At 34.6% G+C, this 17,758-nt stretch overlaps 3 protein-coding genes and 1 non-coding gene across 5 annotated transcripts in view; 2 read left to right on the top strand and 2 right to left on the bottom strand.

Moving 5' to 3' along the window:
- The first annotated feature begins 409 nt into the window (after positions 1-409).
- LOC113562083 lies at positions 410-2,921 on the top strand. Its single transcript, XM_026970275.1, has 4 exons — positions 410-1,162; positions 1,399-1,663; positions 1,889-2,163; positions 2,307-2,921. Exons 1-4 carry the CDS (start codon positions 1,076-1,078, stop codon positions 2,850-2,852), a joined length of 1,173 nt encoding a protein of 390 aa, XP_026826076.1. The 5' UTR covers positions 410-1,075; the 3' UTR covers positions 2,853-2,921.
- Positions 2,922-3,471: 550 nt separating this feature from the next.
- Positions 3,472-10,057, top strand: LOC105287187 (the record flags this gene model as incomplete). The annotated part of the gene is made up of 9 exons (XM_026970836.1): positions 3,472-3,717; positions 3,887-4,217; positions 4,329-4,497; positions 4,577-4,777; positions 4,856-4,878; positions 5,482-5,570; positions 6,221-6,448; positions 6,947-7,334; positions 7,513-10,057. Coding segments are annotated over 9 exons (1,755 nt in total), but the record flags the coding sequence as incomplete, so codon positions are not given.
- Trnap-agg lies at positions 5,290-5,361 on the bottom strand. Its single transcript has one exon. It is a non-coding gene; the product is annotated as a tRNA-Pro (tRNA).
- LOC105287188 overlaps positions 9,261-17,758 on the bottom strand; it is a 51,368-nt gene continuing 42,870 nt past the window's right edge. For both annotated transcript variants that reach the window (XM_011352685.3, XM_011352686.2), the window contains exons 12-18: positions 14,706-14,848; positions 14,232-14,419; positions 13,508-13,610; positions 13,252-13,413; positions 12,133-12,365; positions 11,714-11,925; positions 9,261-11,358 (exon numbers count right to left, since the gene is read on the bottom strand). In XM_011352685.3, the coding sequence (XP_011350987.2) occupies positions 11,204-11,358; positions 11,714-11,925; positions 12,133-12,365; positions 13,252-13,413; positions 13,508-13,610; positions 14,232-14,419; positions 14,706-14,848 (1,196 nt within the window). In that variant the 3' untranslated portion in view covers positions 9,261-11,203. The remainder of the gene's footprint in view (positions 11,359-11,713; positions 11,926-12,132; positions 12,366-13,251; positions 13,414-13,507; positions 13,611-14,231; positions 14,420-14,705; positions 14,849-17,758) is intronic.

Genomic DNA, 17,758 nt, shown 5'->3' with positions numbered 1-17,758 from the left:
ATTGCTCCGATACAATATAATACTAATAAATCTTTAAATTCCAGGGATAATTATAATAGACAAATATAAATATAATAAATGTTTCGTTTAAATTAACTGATTTATTTATTTATTTTTGCAACTATTATTAATTTGTTTTATAAAGACGTTTAAATAATTGTATAGACTTGTTTGTTTGTTTGGATTTGTACATTTTTATTTGCATGCTCGGATTATAAAAAATGGCTATGATACAATTGATCGTTTTCATAGAATTTTAAAGAATAATTTTCAAAGGACAATCATCGAGAGAATTGTGCAAAGAATAAAACATTCCAAAAGTGCTCTAAAAGTGTTCTTTTATTTATATAATTTAATGTAAATGAAATGATATAATATTACATATTTTATATGTATAAAATAATATTTTTATATTTCAAAGCTATAATTGATTTTTAAAATTAGCCAAATAATTTTCATGATTCGGGCACTTGAAACTACAAAGACGATGCCGAACTGGTAGCGCCGCCATCGCTGTCATGCAAGTCGCGATGTCGGCCGGAGAAAATAAGCCATCAGTGGCGTAGGATTCTATATTTACAATTATTTCAATCCATCGTGTATAATTGACAGAATTTAATTTGTACGAGTTGCAATAATATTTGAGTTTTACTGTAATTACTTGTAGCATTTTTCAATGCAAAAGATTTTAATATTTTAAAGATTTTAATATTTAAAACATTTTGATATTTATAACATACAAACTTTAATTTTTGCAATATTTATATACAAAGTAGAGCTAGTTTTTGTAAAGATAAAACAATCTTGGAAACTGTATTTCCAATATTTTCTTAATTTCATATATATATATATATATATATATATATATTAATTTTAATGTGATTGAATTTAATTTAACTTTACTGCCTTTTTATGATAATGAAGTTATCCACAAATTGCACTTAAAAACCATTTTTGATCGATTTTTCAGAATTTAATGCAACTTCACTGTGTACAAAGAGAAGAGAAACCATTTGATTTATTTTTATTTCTTTTTCAAAATTAGTTAGTAATAACATGATTTTTTAATGATGTAATGGATGCGTTCAAAGTTCGACAGAAACACAAATATGGCACCTCCTTGTGCTTCTCGATGATGGGCCAAAGGAAGTTTAGGATCTCGGTAAATACATGTAATCAACAGGTCCTTTAATCAATTTGATCGAAGAATGCTAATAAGCACTCGTCCATTCTGCCTCTTCATGTTCCTCGCTTTTATTGTAATACTGTATTGTAACAACGTTTCCTTTTGCGCACAATTTTTAGGTAATTAGGTATTTAATTCAATTTGTGTATTTTACATACGTTATCTCATAACTTATAGTTCCAGCGATTAATTAGAAAAATTTAAATTTTAAGATGTGCGCAATTAACGTCTCCCCGGAAGCAGGCGATGCGCCCATTAATATTATGTCAACGAGAAGAAAATGCTTGATACCTTCCGATATGGAGAACTTCAAGAACGCTTTCCTTCTAAGACAAAATAAAAATTCGGTTCTTCAAGACATGTCGACGATACCGCCGAATTCTATTGATGTTATAAAAGAGAACGTGAGTGACGCAGATTATCCCTTGCGAAGGACAAGCAATATCAAATACGAGGTCGATTATTACCGGTTTCCTTGTCACAGGTGTAATTTAATTTCAAATAAAAATTTAATTCAAATGCAAAACACGAATGCAAAAATATCTCAAAAATTCAAGCGTAGGTAGCATTAGTTTTAAAAAGAAGATATTTGTTTGATAAAAATAGTACTTTTGACTTTTGCTAATGATTCAGAATGAATTTATTAGATCGTTTTTTACCTTAATTTGTTTCTTTAAATTATTTATAAATTTGTAATTTAAGACCAAAATATAATGAAACATGGAAATAACAGAATTGATAGCTTTCAAGATGCTATTTTGGTGAAGGACGTGGGAGTATCCTGCAGTCTTTTAAACGAAAACGTAATCGATTCTAACATACCAATTTCGGGAGTAGAAAGCTATCTCATTCGACAGCTCAAACTTGAGTACAATGAATTGTCAAGTATCACAAGGAAAATCAATGCATATACTAAGGACATTTTAAGCAACTTAGCAACTAGATGCAAAAGGAAGGATCAGGCTCTTCAAAAATTGGTATTTGAATAAAATGATCGAACTTAACGATCACTTATTTAAATATATTTTCTATTAGCATATCTTTTCATCTAAATTCATATTTTTAAAAATCTTTATTATTATATTCTCGTTGTATATTTCCTTAAAACAATTTTTTATAGCGTGTTTCCTCGAAGCATACACTGGTATCGCAGCATACGGATGAACAGGAAAATCCTTGCTTAAAGTTACGATTTTGCAACGATACAAAGCCAAAATATCGATCATCCAAATTAAATTTAAATGATGATCGCTGCAAAAAAGAAACGGACAAGAAAAAGAAGTACGATGCATATTTATTGATACGGGATAGAAATAGAGAGAAACATCGAGTAGAGCTCGATAAAGCGTTCTTGAAGGAAGTACTTGAACTGCCGCCGAAAGGCAGCGGTGTGTTGCTTCACAATTATCTAATAATGAAGAAGGAGAAAGTATCCGGTAACGCATCGAAAATGTCTTTACGTAAAGTGGGAAATTTCGTATCACCTGACGCACAGAAGAATCACAACGTCAATAAATCTTTCTGTACCACCAAATGCGATCCTTTAGTGTTCACTAATTGGCGGGAAGTATCCAGGCGAAAGAATTGCAAATTCACACGCGCATTTACCGTCGGCACTTCCGGCAAATCGCGATGCACTGTTGCACCTGATTCGCACAGTGTGTAAATTCAATTTTGATTAATTCATTTATTATATCATTAATTATTTGTAACTATTTTGCTGTCGTCACTACATATATATTAATCATTTTTCTAATTTATATTATTATCGTAAAGATATAATAAAAATATGTTATAAATTATAAGTAAAAATATATTTTAAAAAATATATAAAACATTTGTTTTAATTAGTAACTAATGCTCGACATTTTATGTGTATAATTTTATATTTTGCTAAATTTGAAAGAATTTTAAGAATCTACAAGAGGCACGGTAGTGTCTCGCGCCAAGTTTTAATTTACCACACATGAATTACAAAATATTACTTGAAAATAAGAATTGTCGCATTTATTGTTCAATCTACTTGAAAATAAACGCGTCTGATTCGTATTTCGTACCATTATTTTTCAGGCAGGGACAGTGGAGACTTCTAGTGGAGTATAAACATATATGTATAATAAAATTTTACTGAAAATGGAGATAAATAATACACAAAGACTTATATATAAATATCATGTAATAAAGTCTATAAAAATCTCCCTGAATAATTGTCACGGTTATTGAATTCAATAAGAAAGACTTGAATATAGGTTATGCCATAACCTATATTCTCAAACACCATGTAACATGCATCTGTGTTTCTTATCAGTTTTACAGTACTTGATTCGTTCATTTTACTGTCACATTTGAGAATCATAATGGTTTCAAGTCACGGTGAACAAGCTAGAAATTGGAGAAGCTTAGAAATAAACGGCAATGCTTACATGATCCGTTCGACGACCGAGAACGAGTCGTGGAAGATTCTGTTGACGAATCTGACAGAAATTTGGGTGGAGACCCTGACAGATGAGACTATGCTTCGCAAATGTCAGGTATTTTAATTGTTATATATTCTTTATTTTTTTATATCTAAATTATTATTATTATTTCTCAATAACACAAACGCGAAGTATAAATTGGAATTCAGAGTTTAAGAGTGACAAAAAATTATTTTGCAGCTTTCTCGGCAATTAAATATGACAAAAGTGTATCGCTTTGTAGACCTTGAACCCTCTTTTAACCCTCCAAGCATTTGACTGGCGGGAACTGGTGGTGGACATGTTGAACGATGTTCCCAAACACACACGCACATACGTAGCGGAGGCTTCTGCGTGTCGGATAGAGCTGCAGAAGGAGAAGGACTTTATAAAATTGAAATTTGCATTGGATCTTGTCAAAGGAACGGCCCAGCACTTTTGGGAGAACGTGACTATGCCTGTTTGCCTGTCGTTGATGGAGCTAATTCGTCGGCATGAGATCTTGCTGGATCTAGTCAAGCAAAAGGACGAGGAGATTGCGGAGTACAAAGCGGAGGGGGCAGAATTGATTAGGAGTATGCATTTCTTGCATACAATATTATTATTATTATTATAGCATACAATATTATTACTCGATTAAGTGAGATATTGGAGCATTAAACTAAGAGTTGTTGTTCACACTGCAGAACATATCGCTACCAAACCATTCAGTGAAGAATTGTTTCACGCTGATGCCGCTGCACCAGGTGCCGATTTTGCAAAAGCTTTCCAATCTGCGTTCCATTTTTACAATACCATGAACTTGTCTAGCTTACGCGTGAAGACGGAACTTAAAGTATCTTCGAACTGTGCAAGGTACAGATATAATTTACAATAGTTTAACATACTTACACGTGAGACATTAAAATAGAGCTCATTTGTTTACTCGTTTCAGCAGTAATGATGCCTCTGAGGTCGGTGGAAGCATTTTACCTGAATCGCCTAAGAGCGAATCCGCACAAACGTCAAGAGAAAATAATTCGGGTAAACATGAGCAGGTTTATCCAAAAGTCGAGGAATGTGAGGACGAAGCGGTTCCCTCAACCAGCAAAGCTCCAATCTTGAAATTAAGCAACACGTCTCACAAGATACAGAAGTCCCTAAAGAAGAATAAGAAAACCTTGAATGATTTTATATTATAGTAAAATATTTTAAGTTGTATTCGAAGATTCAGTCTGTATTTTACATCGTGTTCAAATTCTCCCTTTGTGAATATGTTTATAACGTTACGTTGAGAGGTGTATATACATTTATTTTAGTTGAATTCTTTAAATCTTATAAATGCTGAGAAGTATGATTCAGGAAAGTGAAATAGGAAAGAGGCAGTATTTTTCTACGCGGGATTTAACGAAGGAAAATGTCAGCAACGATGTGTAAAATGCGTTAAATAAATTTTATAATTTAATTTAAATGCAAGGAGATATGATTCAGAAAACTGAAATAGGAAAGACGTGGGGCAGTATTTTTCTACGCGGGATTTAACGAAGGAAAGTGTCAGCAATGATGCGTAAAATTCAATTATCGCATTCTAACAGGATGCAATGTGTATATTTTCTAAAATTGTATCAAAGCGGGAAAGCGGGCTAATAAGAAAAAAAATAAAAAATCGGGCTCGTCCGGGATTTGAACCCGGGACCTCTCGCACCCTAAGCGAGAATCATACCCCTAGACCAACGAGCCGTGCTGTGAGTACTTTGACATATATATGTGTTATCGAACAGTAATGTACTGACTACGTGCACGCATGTACGCAGAAAGCGTTATCAATGTCATTAACCGCAAGATAACGCTCTCTCTCTTTCTCTCTCTGTGCGTGGCATACGTGCAAGATGGCGACCTACGGCCAGCAAGATTTTAACAGGAGCGCATTGACGCTTGATTGTGGACGGGTAATCATCGTCGTTTCGTAATTTTAATTGTGCGTAATAAAATCTCAGTGATTCGTGCGTCATGACACGTATCTACTGATAATACGGGCGCAACAGGCCTGCGTTTTTCGGTTGCGCTCTGTTGCACTTTTTGTTGTTTTGGAGTGAAGTAACGTGGTTGAAAGTTAAAAGAAGAAAGAAGAAATTGTGGGATGGTAAAAAGTACATTTAGAAAGAATCAATCTGAGATTTATTCGAGAACTTTATAGCTTATTGATTTAATTGCTCATTTTTTGTAATTGCAATTTACGTACTTGTATATATAGAATATAAATTGAAAGTATTTTGTACTTGCTACTACAGTAAGAAAATGTATCAAATTTTAAATTAAAAATTAAAGATATAAAATATAAAATTTTATCAAAACTGAAATTAATATAAAATTAAATTAAACATATAAAGTCTCACTCATTCCACAATTATGTTATTGAAACTTAAACTTAGCAGGCAATTTTGTAAAGTATTGAAAAACTTCTGAAGTATATTTTGTAACTTATTTTTTATTTTTAGAATAGACTGTATGCTTGAAAATTTTATTTTTCTTCCTCGTATATATTCTTATTTAATTATATCTTTAATTTTTATATTTTTTACTTATATTGTTAATTTAGGCCTGGTACACTGGGCAAAGAGCGGAAAAGATACCCGGTGGGTTAGTGGGAGTCATTGGACACGATTGTCTCGGTCTGGATCTTTCTTACAACGAGTTGATCAGCATTTCTGGCGTGAAGGATTTCAAACGACTTCAGGAATTGATCTTGGATAACAACAAACTCGGCGATCTGAAAACTTTGCCCTGCTTGCCAACTTTAACCACTTTGAGTCTGAACAATAATAAGGTTTGCTGCATCTGGAGGAATGAAAGAAGTAAAAGATTCTTATGCGTACTAGATGAACTAAATGGAGTTGATTAAAAATTCAATGAAAGTAATTCACTCGAAATTCGCTCACGAAAATCTTTTTTGAGATAAACTATTTGTTTAGTTATGTGCTTTGATTTATTTCATAAATCATTTCTGCGATATATTTTCTGAAATATTTAATAAAATTTACTATAATTTTTTAGAATTTTTTTTATACACAGAATTTATTTTCCATAGACAAATAACTGAATAATAAAAACTTTTTGCAAAAAGAGATTTAATATATCTTGCGACACAAATTTTAAATTTATTGTCTGGACATGAAGTTCTTTAACACGTTTGTAAAATATTTTATTTTATTTTACCTTCTTCAAATAATATCTACTTGATAAAGGTTTTTCTAAGAAACATCCTACTTTTTAAAAATATTCGTTAAACTTTCATGTTCTCTAAGAACGACAATGTTCTTCTTAGATATCCAACATCGACGGAGCTCTTAACAGGATAAAAGAGTGCTGTCCTAATGTAGAGTATGTGAGTCTTCTGAGTAATCCCGGATATCCTGATCAGCTAACTAATTCGACATCCATCGATGAGGATGATTACGAGCGCTATAGACTCTACGCCATTCACGTTTTGCCTCTGAGTCTCCGCTTCCTGGACTCCCGGCAAGTTACGCAGCAGGAGAGACTGAACGCTAAAGTTCGCGGCAGATATTCCAGGACGATCAAGCTTCTTCCGGAACTGGTTCGTAAGTTCGTGCCAAGTTCGACGAACGCCAGCAACGAGTTCGACGACATATACTTCAACGTCCATTACACGCCATTGCCAAGTTCGCAGCGCAATCCTCAGGATCACAGAGGTATACGTATAATTAAATCAAATCGTGAGGTGAATTAAGTTCGTAATTAATAATTAAAATGTTTTCCATAAAATTATTTTTGATGGATTGCGACTTCAAATATCTTCATTCTTCAAAATCGTCAATTTTCTAATTTTGTACGACGTAAATAAATCCTATTAGCGATAAATTCTTGCAGGTGCGTACGGCAAGTGCAAGTATCGATACTCTGGCAAGAATTCCGAAGGTAATCGATTCATCTCGAACAACGATCTTTAATCGAGTATTAAAACCTTTTAAAATATCTGCATGGGAGCAAAATAATTTTTCTAGTCAGGTTTAATACCGCCGAAGATTATCGATCAGTGATGAAAGATTCTTTGACAAGACTCTTTTTTTTCTACAAGACATTCAAATCTATGGAACGACCATCGATTATACAATATTAGTATTACCATAACTGACAACATGATTGTGATTGATGTGATCGTTGAAAAACATCGCGTGTAAATGTATAAAACTTTTATTATCATGTACACGACGACATATTATAAATAGATGTCTCATTTTCTAAGAAATAAAATTACATTTCGTAACATTAAGTATACTGTAACTGGACTAACACATACGTAGAGAGTAACCTGGAGACTTCTCGTCGAGATAGAAAACGCAACGGGTAATAAAAATCTTCGACTTTCTACTGCTATTGGTCCGTAAATGCGCACGACATCATAATTATCGCAACAACACTGAATTCAGTATTTTGAGAACGTCGAAGAATGCGTATCTTTATATTTTATGTATATATATATATATATATATATATATATACATAAATATATACATAAATATATATATATATATATATACATGTGTTAATTAACTGAACACACGTATCGAGACTCTGCGAAGAATAAGCGAGTTAGAGAGAATTCACAGAAATCCATTACACGAGGCCATGAATTTCTCACCTTCAAACTGCAGCTACAATCGCTTACGTTTCTTTGATTTTTATCTTTTTTCATTCCCATCTATCTTACCTGACGAGATAAATTATTAATCAAATCAATCGTTGTCTATTATCTTAAAAAACTAAATATTACATATTAAATTCCTTATTTCGATTTGAATTGCACTTTCGGTCAATATATTGGGAATGAAGAAAGATAGTTGAAAATTTGCAACTGTCCAGACAATTTTCCGAAGACTTCGAAGATCAATTCATGCACGCGATCCTAACGTTTCTAACTGAATTCTTTTAATTCATCCATTTCTTGCAGGTAAGTCCCCATTATTCGCTCATCACTCGAATCTCTATGTAACGTACGTTAAAGGCAGTTTCGTAATATTTTTGTTAACCCTGTTTGTAGGAAGAGCTGATTATTATTACGCAACGGCTTACGATTTTATACTCACAAATAATCCGTATAATAAATTCTTTATATACGAATACGTCGTTTCGACTCTTCGAATTATCCTAAAATACTCAAGAGTCATACCTGCCTATACTTGTGACAAAATCTAACAGCGCATTTAGCGCTAGATGTGACTAAACGTATTGAACATTACATCTAATGTAGACATAGAGTCAGAACAGCCACATTTAACGCTAAACATAAATGAAAAACGAATCACCGCGAATAACTACCTTGTAAACTCGTTAAACTTATTGCACCGTAGATATTTTTGCGGGTCTTCCACGATCGCCTTGGAATTCTCGAAAGATATATAGCTTCTATATTTTTGGATAGTAGCTACGGGAATGGCGACCTGTTTTTCAGGAATCTCAACGGCGATGATTCCGACTCGATTAAGTATGTATACGTATATAAATATAACATCTACAAGAGAGAGATAATGTATAGTTTTTTTTTTTTCAATTGAACGAAAGGAAGCGGTCATATTTAAATCCCTTAAATACGCCGTTCCTTCGCACATCCTTTTCTATTGTACACACTGGAAGCATCTTTCTCTCCAAGAAAGGAAAGTGTTCACAACATCCTTCCAACGTTCCAAACGCTGAGATTGAGTTATTAGTACTTTATGTTACGAAGAAAGAAGAGCAAAATGAAAGGAAAAAGCATATTTATAATATAATGAAGATTCGAGTTCTTTTTGTGGTATAAGATGGTTACTTTGCTGCGCAAAATTTTATTTTATTATTTAAAATTGTGTTCAGCAAAAAATGCTTGTCAGAGAAAGAACGCGATCTTCTGTACGATGTTACTCTAATATTAAAACTAAGAAGTCTTAAAATTTAAAAATACAACTTCTTTGTTCATTTGCTTTTTACAATTTCTTAAATATACTCAATGAAGAAATAGGAGGATATAGATTTATCTGTTCTAGTACTTACAATATTTTGTGTTGGCTGTTGGTTTATTATATATCGCAATTTTGTAAAGTATAAAGAATATTTTTATGCCAACAGATTAATTTTCGAATTTGTTTTTCCCTGAGGAAGGATATTAAAATTCCAAAGTACCTCGTGTATTTTTTTCAACGTTTGGAACTTGGCAAGAACTTTGCTATTTCTAACTTGTTATTCGCAAATAGCGAATAAGTAATACATATACTCATGTATATGAATGCACTGATAATCGTCAGTTGTTTGGACGGATGCATTTTGCTTATCCAGTTTTGGCTGCTTTAAAGATCTAACAATATTTCGTTATGAATGTCGTCGATGTATTACAATATTGCACGAATTTTTGTTGCCTGCACAGCTTGCATGAGAGCTTCCGTAATAATCGCAAAGTGTAAGATATGTATAAAGAACAATAGCAAAAAGCAAGAAGCAGCTTCGAAAGAGAAAAATAAAATATATTTCGCTGTACGTCTGGCTCTAGTTTAAAAATATATGTATAGAATATGCACATAAATACTAGCCCATAAATAAAAATAAAATAAATTTTTCACAATCATAATTATATCGAGATGATAAATATTTAATAATAATGTAATCTTGAAAAATATCGCAAAGGGATTAATCGTTAGACGAATTTGCTTTCTTCTCTTGAACAGTGTTTGGCACATTATGTTTAATTTCGTTTTTATGAATTTTTATAACAAAAACTATAATAAGGAATATATTTATAGAAACGAAAAAAAATCTAAATTTGTAAATTATTTTTTAATAAATAAACTGTCCTATGTTTATGTCTGAAAATCACATATAATATTAACATAATACTCTTTTCATTTACACGTGCACATATGTAACCTCATGTTATTAAGAGAAATTAAATTTATTTATTTTTGCGAATATTACGGCACACCCTATTTCTTTTAATTCTAAATTTTTATCATCAGTAAGTGAAAAAAAATACGATTCTTGAAGATATGAATTTCAACTTTCATTAAACTGCTCATTGATTAGTATATAATCAATATAATTCCTTTTTGGAGCAGCCAATGTGGCAGAGACAAAAAATGGAAAGGCGTAGCCTCTTAAAAAGAAATCAGGGGAACAAGCATCGTGCGCAACGTTGTGTTCATTAAAAGTTACACAAAACTCTTATAAATAGAAACTTCAAAGAGCACAATTTATACAGAAATTGAGAATCGAGTGCGTACAATTATTATACAGAATACGAAGCCGCTGGAAGCCGTTAATGCGACAGTTCTGAGACTAAAAGGAACTTCATCAGCAATCCTTGCGATGTACTGGAAGTTCGCACAGGGTAGTTTCGTCTGTGCCCGTTCAGGAAGATCGGACGAGTCTCTACGTTGCTGCCGAAGGCACTGATTTCCGCTCGCGAATACTCGGGACGTCCGTCATAAGCGCGACGCTTCTGGAACTATATACAATTGACATTTGGACTAAATCGGCGCTTCCGGAACGTCTTCTCAGACACGTAGCGAGGAGGATGCTGCTTGCCGCGCAGCTCTTAAGAGCCGTTGTTCTTCCCGTGATTGTGCAGATTCGGCCTCAACGTTACCGCGCCTTCAACCCAGAAGTTCGGCCTTTCCAGCATGTTCTGCCATAGGGATAGTTCGCGACCGGTTGCGTCCATCCAGTCTACCGGTTTTCCATAGTGCTTTCCTGAGATGCACATCAGCGTTTATACATGTCATTGTCAGAAGATAAAATCGTAGATATTTATTCATTTTTAAATTAGTTTTAATAAATTTCAATTATTGTAAAAATTTGTACGTGTGTAATAATTTGAGTAAATTGTGATTGAAATATCTTCTGATTAAATCCGGTGACTAAAATTTTCTACTTATATAAATAACATTTTTCGATATGATTAATTGTAAATTAAGAAATTATTTGAATACTATACATTCATTAGCGAGCTTTTATGATGGAAAATATCTCAACAGTTTTTTGCCTTTTCGTGTTATATATGAATAATTAATATAATGAAAAATTGAATTCAAATATTTGTGCATACCAGTGCCAAGATTAAACCGCACGCCACCGAGGAATTCGTTGCTGGCGATTCGATCATGGTCCCAGACTGTCAGCTCCAATCCGCGTTCCGCCAACTCTTGCAAACTGACATCCTTGTAGATAAAAGTGTGACCCCAAATAGGCGAACCATCAGATCTACGTACAACGCTGGTCTTTTGCTTGCCAGATCGGCCTTTATCGGGAAGCAAATAACTGAAAAAAATGTGTGCGAGTATAAGAATTTGTTAAACGCTGACAACGAGTTATCAAAATGTCATAAGTTAATATTGTAAATTTACGATTGGAGTCAAAATCATAATTTAATACGTTATGTTAATAAAGTAACACATTTATTAAAATTCTCAAGTTTGGATTAGAATTTAGATTTTTGATAGAGATATTCGAAGCTCGGCGGAATACCTTTTGCAGAAGGGATCGCAGGTGCCCGAGTTCTTGCTGCGTGTCTGCAAGTTCCTGGCCTCTTTAACGAGCACATGGAGCGCGCCGCGACTCCAGTTCTTCTTCGTCTTAGATCCACTACGTTCCACACTGTTCTCCCGATCACGTTCTTGTTGCGCGGGATCTGGTGGCACGAACTTCAGTCCAACGATCACCTCGCCTTTGTACGCAACCGGATCGTCAAACGGCTCCGTCTGCGAGCAATTATTATAATGTGACAGCGATGTATATTTCATCATTTCCGTTTTTAGAATGACGCAAATGCGATGTCGAAGAATATATGTAAATTAAGTTTTTTAGAAGCTTTGTTCGTTAAAGAAATTCTTTATAATACGGCTGTATATATTTGAATTCAGAGTCATCTACATTGATAATATTTATTGTTAACAATTTAAAATATCTGAATATAAAACTCTCAACTGGAGGCTAAAAGGAACGTAAGATTCAGAGAAAACATATGAAACAATAATAAATTAATAATTTATTTGTAACTCATTTTTAAGATATATCTGATATTTAATTTATTAAAAATACGTATCGTCAAAAAATCATTATGTTTATCATATTAAAACTATGAATAAAATTATGCTATATTTCCTATTCGAAAGTTAAACATTTTTTGTGCGTGGAATTTTGAAATTTTTTAATATTAAGATATATTTTCTTTTAATTTTAAAAAGAATGGAATTTTTCTATTTTATATTATATATTTAAAATATTTACTTATATCTATTATATAAAGAAAATCTATTCACATAAGGATACACTTTGCATTCACATGCGTATATATTTGTACGAGAAAACATCGAAAGCACTATAAGAAGCATTGAAATTACAGTTCCTGTTTCTATCGATGGAAGGAAGGAATAATAATAACTTTCTGCTAAATGCACGATGACGCAACCAGCCAGATGCACAACAATGTCTGAGAAGCTTACTTCTTGGAGACAATCGACGACTTTAATTTAAAAATTTGATGTTAACATTCCACAATCATCGAATCTCTTCACTGATAGTGAAAAATTGAGTTTCGCGCTTTTCCGTAATCACGCGATCTTATATAATCGACAGAAAACTTACTCTCTCCTGAAGAGGATACCAGTGTGGCGTCGGATCGTCGAATATCTTGTTCTCCAGGGGCATTCGTACCTCGCCGAGGAAGTCGTTGCGGCCGAACATGTCCGAGTGCCAGACCGTCAACCACAGAGTTCTTGTCTCCAGGCCGTTCAGACTCATATGGAACTAAAATCGCGCGATGACGAACCGTCGAATCTTCTAATTGGCATGCATACAAGCAGCAAGAACATTCGAGCCGATTTAACTTAGCTCAACTTACCTTCAATGTCTCGTTGAACTCCGGGTTCAGCGTGTGCTTTTTCACCTTCGTCTTTCTCTTCCCGCTCTTCGACTTGTCCGGCAGCAGATATACCTTGACGTATCTAGAAAGATATAAAGATTTGTTTGTTGTGATAAGAAATTAAATCCTGTATCTACAACATGTTTTTGATCTTATATTCATTCATAAAAAGAATTTTAAAAAACATAATTTTTTAACAAACATTTTTATATTTTATATTGTTTATTTTATTTTTTTAAATCTTCCTGAATTAGCAAAATTTTACAAAACGCGCAATGAGCAATAAATAAATAGTTTATGAACTATTTCAATGATGTAAATGATTCATTTGATTAAACGGAAATTAATTACATTTGACTAATTATGAGCTAAGCGGAACGTTTGTATCGCTCGCCAATTATCAATATTGACTTGCAGTATCGAAGATATATCGGAGATAGCTACAAATTGCGTATTATCTTTTTACGTTTAATACATGAGTACAAATATCATATTCATTGAAAGAATTTCGCTTAATTTCTCAATCATATTTTCTTGATTTACTTTTGTGGATACAATAAATTAAATTCAATAAAAAAATTTATTAGATCTATGTATGTTATAAAACAATATATGTATGTTATAAATTGAGTATAACTCATTTATTTTAAAAATATATTTCTTAAAAGGTAACTAGTTTTACAATAAAAAAGAATAAACTTACGGGTCTGATCGTTTACGCTTTACGTCTACGGGCGCGAGGTTCTTGCATTTCGTAACATGTACTTCGAACGTCAAATTCTTGTAGTCGTACTGTAGAGCAAACTCCACTTCACCTGTGACGACCACGGATCGACAGCAACGTCCTTCGCCCGCGCCGCTGTATACCGATGCCATCGAGTCTGAACGTGCCTGAAATTATAATCATAAAATTAAAGTCGCGAAGATTTTACAACGATCATTCCTAATCTTGAAATTTCCCAATTGGAGGAGATAGTAATTATTCTCCATTTAGTTAATCTGAGCAAGATGTAACGCTGTAGTTGATTTCGCCAATGCCAACGGCTTAATATGCTCTAACATGTTTCTCCGAAAGTCGCGGAAGAAAAAGAATATCAGAAGCGCAGTGTGCATTTAAACGAGACGTTGTTGTAAACCACCGTAAAATAAAATAAATCTTTGAACAAATTGTGCTTACCCCAAGACTCGACAGAGATGAGCGAGTAGCGAGATGGCCCGGATCCATATCGTCCATATCCATGACTGTGTGACTAGAGCCTGCTCGTGATCCTGCTCCGATAATTGGCGTGCTGCATGCCTCTGATAAACTGCTCCCATCATCTATGACATCATCAAGAAATTTTCATTAATCACAATGTCCAGTGTCCAGTTTTCGAAAGAATACAATAAATGAATTGTTTCAGATCAGAAACAGGATTCGTATCTATTTCTTAAAATAGCATCGATTATTGCATAAATTTTTTCGAATCTTGTGAAATTGTTAGATTTGCGCATATATTATAATTTAGTTAAATTAGCAACAATCGTGTTTAAATTTTTCTATGGCCATTTCTTTAACTGCAGCTATTTAATTTAATTTTCAACTAACTTATTATCAATTTGGGAATTTTGAACATTGTTTGCTGTGCATATCGCTTTGAGCACTTGGTAAAAATTTCTGTAGGATGCTCCGTTTCCTCCGAGTAATTCTCCGACGCTTTTTTTTCGTCAGCAACTGCCGATTTCTTTTCTTTCTTCGGAAGAACGGACAGATCAACGATCATACGCTTCATTCTACTGCTAAGAGTTTTAGTGCTGATTGAAGATCGATATTTGGGATCCGAGGAATTTAATGAAGAATCGTCCTTGTGGTTTATCAACAAAGCTTCTTCATTCTTATCGTTAGAAGTATCTAGTGTTGTGGAAAGTACGTTGTCCTTCGTTACTTCGTAATCGCGTTTCATCAGAACATCCTCCATCGCGAGTTCAATGTCGTCTTTGGATTTCACAGAATCATTCGATGGAATCTGGGATTCGACAGCGGAAATATTCTTCTTGTTCGCTTCGTTTGCGCCGTTCGATCTTGAAGTCAAAGCTGTCCTTTGTCGGGCGTAACAAGAACCGCAACAACAATCCAGTAGCCAAATTGAAGAAATGTATTGCGCAATCTTTCGAGTGGTCCAAGAGTCTCGAATAGAAGACTCCTTGAACGTTGAATAACGTGCACCTTTCGTCATTTTGTTGAGATCGATTCAAGCACTGAATATTTTTGCGATTAATCAATTATTTTCACTGTTTCCCATCGATTCATATTTTCGAACGAATTTACGAAAGTTTATGCAAATGAATAGATATTGCTAAATTAAACGAAGATGGAAGCAGTTGCGGTCATTTCACTATTAATACTTGTTATTTCAAATTCGTAAAAATGTCATAAAAAATGATATTGCTTTCAGATACTTAAAAACACTGCAAGTCTAAATATCGTAATTTAGTAATGCTTTTGTTCAGTTTCGTATTTGCCGATAATTAAAGAGAAAATTCTTAGAGAGGAGTAACACTCAGCGAAACTCTCGTTATACTGACGAGTTCGCTCGTTCGCCTATTCATTTTTTGATTAACGGAACAGGAGTAACGATAATACTGATTTTTGCTTCCTGCCTTCCGGGACGAATACCGCGTTAACAGCTTCCACGTTCAAGGTCCAGTATCTGGCAAGTTTTGATAACGAGCGACGCGATAATTATATACGAACGAGTTTCCACTATTTGATATTATTGTAACAACAAAATACTTTCTTCATTTTTTCCATTGTATTCCATTTTATCGTGAAAAACACGAGATATCAAGAATAAACAAAAATTGAATATTAATCAAAATAACGATATCTACAACCTGAATACTATTCTTAAATAAAAATGCAATGCATATACATTTGCGTGCAAAATAAAATAAAAATTTTAATTCATTGTTTGTTCTCATATTAAGATCGTTTTAAATAAAATCTTAAAATATTTAGTCAGCTTTTAAAAAACTCTTAACATCTAACGCCTGTGCTCAAGACTACTTCGTTAGAAGAATGAACTCTACGAATACTACGCCCTTAGTCTCGAAGGAAAAATATGAGGGACAATCGCTCAAGTGTATCGTCTGAATTACGAAACTTCAGCGACACTCCTGCTTTTCTCTCTCGCGTTCGTGCCGCGAGTTACTCGCCATTGTGGATCGCGCTGAGTAACGTTGAGGTAACGAGCAATTAAACGTTAGATAACGTCGATAGCCAGTCCTCGTGACAGTCCTTGTTCCGCGGTGCATCGTGCCTAATCGCAACCGCGCCAGAGCGATAACATCCTTGTGGATGGGTCCTCGCAGATCGGTTCGCGACTTTTGCGAACGGGTTTGGGCGAATGTGTGCCAAGGTGAGCGTATCGTGGTATCTCCACTCGCACCGCCTGAGAAAAATGACTTTCATGAGCGCACGAGCACGCACGCTGCGCTCTATCGACTGCTTCGGTCGGGAAATCACCGCGTCAATACGGCAGCCAGTGAACGCGAGCAAAAGAGAAACTTCCTTTATGCGTTCATCCACCTTAGCCCATGTAGAAGCATCTCGCAGTCCCAGGGCGATCACTTTATTATCCCGATTCGGGGATCCAGACACCTTGCTCCTTCGAGTCTGACATTTGCGGTCCCAGATGGAGAGGCTTAATTGGACTTCTCGTGCCCGCCAGGCGCTGGCGATTACGCGGCAACACGTGTCCTGTTAGGAAAATTTCGCCACCTTCGGCTCACTCGCCCGTTTCCGCTCTGTGGTTCCCATCATATAGGAAAATGCGCAACCCGTGCGTTATCTAGGTGAGCCGTGCACGCACGTGAACACCGTATCCGGGACGTAGTAACGTAGTACGTGTCGAGAGAGCGTAGGCGAAAGTTCCTCGCCATGCCTCGCCTGATCGACACCAGGACACACTTCGTTTCCAGTCTTAGCTGGATTATGACTGGGGACTGATCAGGCCAACTGTAATGAGTAGGTACGAAAGCATCTTAAAAGAGAGTTCAATGTGTCAAGATGATTGGGATAGCTTCTTCGTCATAGCTTCTTCCGTAAAACATCCGTAAAGCTGTATCGTCACAGTTAATAGTGTTAAAAGCTTTTGACACCATCTCGACGTGCGCTTTTACTTGATGTTCTCGCTCCTACGAAAAAGGCTGCGGCTTTATGCATTCGGCGCTTATGCGATCGTCACTTCC

The sequence above is a fragment of the Ooceraea biroi genome, chromosome 6, assembly GCF_003672135.1.
Source record: "Ooceraea biroi isolate clonal line C1 chromosome 6, Obir_v5.4, whole genome shotgun sequence".
Classification (NCBI taxonomy): Eukaryota; Metazoa; Arthropoda; class Insecta; order Hymenoptera; family Formicidae; genus Ooceraea; species Ooceraea biroi.
The sequence above is the reverse complement of the archived record's forward strand: the minus strand, read 5'-3'. Positions and strand labels throughout refer to the sequence as shown.

Coding starts and splice junctions, on each gene's coding strand:
- LOC113562083 (XM_026970275.1), top strand. CDS start 1,076: ATGGATGCGTTCAAAGTTCGACAGAAACACAAATATGGCACCTCCTTG. Junction 1,163..1,398: donor AAAGGAAGTTTAGGATCTCG/GTAAATACATGT, acceptor TTAAATTTTAAG/ATGTGCGCAATTAACGTCTC. Junction 1,664..1,888: donor CGATTATTACCGGTTTCCTT/GTCACAGGTGTA, acceptor TTGTAATTTAAG/ACCAAAATATAATGAAACAT.